The sequence below is a fragment of the Clupea harengus genome, chromosome 3, assembly GCF_900700415.2.
Source record: "Clupea harengus chromosome 3, Ch_v2.0.2, whole genome shotgun sequence".
NCBI classification, from domain to species: domain Eukaryota; kingdom Metazoa; phylum Chordata; class Actinopteri; order Clupeiformes; family Clupeidae; genus Clupea; species Clupea harengus.
The window spans coordinates 9707776-9711921 of NC_045154.1; the positions used below are offsets into that span (position 1 = coordinate 9707776).

Consider the following 4146-nt stretch of genomic DNA (forward strand, 5'->3'; position numbering starts at 1 on the left):
TGACTGCATCACTCAGTAAGTGTAAGTGTTTATACTTTTTTACATTATGTACATTTACATCTGAACTGAGATTTCTGATTTCCACTCTTCTTAAATCACTGTCAGCTTTGACGTCTTTCTACTTTTTCCCTTAGTGCACCACGAGCAGTAGGTTATACAAGGCCAATGCTAATTTAAAGTGGTAATACTTTTATTTATTTTATTTATGTTTGGCTGTTTCATATATAATGTGCGATGGCGAATATGTTTTTTTTGTCAGAAATCAATTGGCTGTCAATCGTTACTTCACATCTCTAAACAATAGGGTACCCCGACGTCTTATTTTACGTCTCCTTATATCCTTACGTATCCTTATAGCTTATCTGGTAGCTAAAGAAGGCCATACAGTCGTATAATTGAACGTGATTTAAATTACACTTTACCGTATAGTTTTACTTCGAAGACTTTGTATTACTTTGCACACACACAGTAAACAGATGCTCTAGATGACAATCGATTTGGAAATAGAACCGATGCGATTTTAATCGGGAGAAGCCGGGCTACATTCATTGTTTGAGAGAGGTTGAAAGTATTGTATGGATTGTATGGATTGTTCAGAAGTCTAACTTATGCTCATAATGTAGCTTCCCTTCGTTTGGACTCAACTAAGCATAAACTCCATCTTGGGCACAAAGGCACTTTTAAACACCACTGCTCCCACAATTGTGTCGACGTCCCATTCAGACCAGCTAACCAGATGTCCACCCGTATGTCCCTCCCTCTCTCTCTCCTCCCTTCCTCCATCACGCTCTCCCTCTCTCTCTCTCTCTCACTGTGATCGGTCGGTCGCTTTCACGTTTCGGGAGTCGGATTTCACCACTCCTGCTGTCTAAGGGCTGTTACTATTGAGTCCTCTCTAACATCCATATCATATCAGAAGTGTTGGACCGTAGAGCGCAGACGTGTGTCGCCATTGCATTGTGCACCCCGTGCTGGGATTCATATTGGATGTGTTCTAAACTTCTTCGAGAACATGAACGGATACACGGGAGTCATTATTTCGTTTTGTTCGTGAGTGCAGTGTAGATTGGGGGTAGGGAAGCACAACCCCCGTCTTTTGACCCTTACCATCACTACGGCTACAGAGGGACCGGGGACCGGGAGTGCTGGGTTATTGTTTTGTTTTTGTTGCCGTCGTTTTTTGACGTTGTTCTCTTCACTCACGTTCCCACCTTGGATGAAGACAATTGTATCGGGCAGTTATGGAAACGGGACCCTACTATTCTTGATGTTGAAATGACTGTTGTTATTGTAGTCAATTTCCCACCGATTCATTCATTTAGCGCTTAGTCCTTCGAGGATTTCAGAGAAGATGGAGAGCGTGGAGAGGGAGTGCGGGGCTCTGGGTGGATTATTCCAGGCTGTTGTAAACGATATGAAGGTAAGATAACACGCCATGTAGAGTGTAAATGATATTTGCCATTTCATTGCCTTTGTTTTCTCTAATGACTTGAGGCGTTCAAGCCCAGTAAAGGTTTGTCTCTTTACTGGTAGCCTACCAGCGTGAGTGAAATCGCTTTGTTATGGCACCCGAAACACCACAGAGCCCTTTAAATTCGGGCAGATTATTTTGGTGGTGCCAGTATGCATTGGTAGCCTACATAACCACATCTATTTGGTTTCCATTAGCCTTTTCCACTCTCGAGCATCAAAGAGAATACATGAACACGTTGTAACAATGTCCAATGAAGCAGCCATGGACAGGCGACATGTTGCCTCTCGTAGTCAAATTTAGCACCAAATCCAGCTTTAACCAACACATTGGGTCATTGAAATTAAAGAGAGAGAAAAAAACAACAAATCCTCTGAAGTGTTCATTTTTGAGTAGGCATCAATTCTCTAAGGCGATGGGGGTTGTCAGGGCGACAGCACCCATATATCAGCGCCGGTTGTTATTGTTACTAACAGTATCCGTGTGTGGCTGAAAGTTGCCATACGAGCAATTAACAATGTCAGGATGTTCAGTAAACGTTATCGTTTTCTTTCCTTTGAAAGGGTTTTCCTTATCAACCGCGTGCGTAAACCACAGCTGCAAATACATTTTGGAGGATATCACATGTATCAAAGGGCAAATAAACGTGTTTCCCATTAAATAAAACTTATATCAAACGGAACGCTTCAAGGTTGAATGACTATGATAAACCCATAACAACATAGTGTGTTTGATATTGAATGTATGTTACAAGATAGAAAACGCTAGACTATGCAGAGATCGGCAATGTCAGAAGCTATTATTTAACCTGTTTTATTTAGAGAATAATTGGATTAGGCGACGCCCTGTTAAGATGGTTTGCATATTTCAGAGCTACACCACCAGAAAGTAGGCCAGATATCTCATATATACAAAAAAACTATCTAAGGACGGGAAAATATTTGTAGTGATGCATGCATAAATAATATGTGTAACACACCTACAGGAGCAGGTGCATACACACACACACACACACACACACATGCTGACGCACACACACATACACACACAAAGACACTTTATCATTCACATATGAGAGGGCTTTAGATGATATTTGATGCCAAGCCTGGAGGCTGTGACTGTAATGCATTAGGAAATGTGGGCATGTGTGGTAGGTGCATAGGTGAATCCTTGGAGCATCTGGGTTGAACTTTCCTGTCCCAGCCTGTCCCCTATCAGCCTGTCTGTTGGACTGGCCATCAGCCAACAAACAAAATCACATGTGCTTCTCTATCAGACATGCATCCACTAACGATTTGCTAATTAACTAATGAATTCCAATATGTTTCACATGGGCCGAGCGAATGGGAACGAAGTTGACCCTCGACCTCGCCAGTGACATGGATTGTAGGCCGTTGAGAGGGCATCATGTGGAATATCCTCTTTCACTTTTTCATGTGCTGACCTCAGCAATCACTCATCGGATTAGTCAGATTCAATTACTGCACCTTTCCCTCCTTCGCTTCTTCTCTCTCTCTCTCTCCCTCTCTCCTTCGGTCCATCTCGCTTTCTGCATCTCTCTCACTCTCACTGTCTTAATTTCTCTGTTTCCCTTGCTTTCCCACCCTCACTGTTCTCCCTCTCTAACCCTCTTACTTTCACAGTATGCCCCGTGCTCAGCCTGTCTTTCCCAGTTATGTTAATACCACTGCTGATAGCCTTGCACCAGCCCTGATTTAATAGGGCACAGACCTGCCCCACAAATAGTCCTCCATTGCTTCTTGAATAGTTAGGGGTTAATGTTCTGACATCATGAGGTTTTCTTTCCACTTATGCTAACTTGGACCTTTCAACTTGAGTCATATCAGATCCATTAGGAATTTGAGTGAGTGTGCATGTACACGTGTGTGTGTGTGTGTGTGTGTGTGTGTGTGTGTGTGTGTGTGTGTGTGTGTGTGTGTGAGTTTTACTCCATCGCCTGCCAAGCCTGAAAATTACTGCACTAGACTGGAATCCAGTGTGTAAATACTGTCTGATGAATGGGAGCTGTCAGTGTTGCTGCACTGGTTAGGGCTTCACAGTCCTCCCCTGCTGCTGATCATGTGCAGTGGGCTGATCAGGATGGAAAGGGCAATGCTGGGTCGATGGGGCAGCCGTGAGTTCACACTGAACCAGTGATGGGCCTCGGCCTTGGCCGGCCTCCAGCCACTGACACTACGGCTCAGTTTCAATCAAAGATGGTAGGACAGCATCACTGAGGGAACAGCTGACTCTGGAAAAGGCGAAATCCAGGTGGGATCTGGCCCACAGTTGGGCCAGGTCAACCAGCTGCTATGTCGAGAGGTAACTGCTATAAAGAAAATAGTTTTCTTCTATCAGGGATAGTGTTACAGTATTCCTGGTCACACCTGACTCTAGCAGGGCCAGATTCAGGCCTGTTCAGCTATTCTCTGTGATGTTAACAAAGCCCCAGGGTCCCACTTCAGCTCAATTCCAATCAGATATTTTAGCATAGCATGTCAATACGTTCCCAGGGACCCACCGGAAAGAGGACGCTCATCTCAGTCACCTTTGGTGTCAGCTGGGGACAACAGCTCATCAAACTCCTGATGTTTTTCTAGAAACCTCTGTGTCTTTTATCAAGATTAGTGAACACAGTTTTATGGTGCGTCCTTATCTGTTAATATATATATGGC

General features: G+C 43.9%; 1 protein-coding gene across 3 annotated transcripts in view; it reads left to right on the forward strand.

Annotated features, from left to right (window-relative positions):
• Nucleotides 1–738: 738 nt before the first annotated feature.
• mtss1la (MTSS I-BAR domain containing 2a) overlaps nucleotides 739–4146 on the forward strand; it is a 27021-nt gene continuing 23613 nt past the window's right edge. Inside the window, exon 1 of one of the 3 annotated variants that reach the window (XM_012833092.3) lies at nucleotides 739–1420. In XM_012833092.3, coding sequence (XP_012688546.1) covers nucleotides 1352–1420 — 69 coding nt within the window. In that variant the 5' untranslated portion in view covers nucleotides 739–1351. The remainder of the gene's footprint in view (nucleotides 1421–4146) is intronic. The other 2 variants (XM_031564514.2, XM_031564513.2) reach the window with 2 other exon arrangements.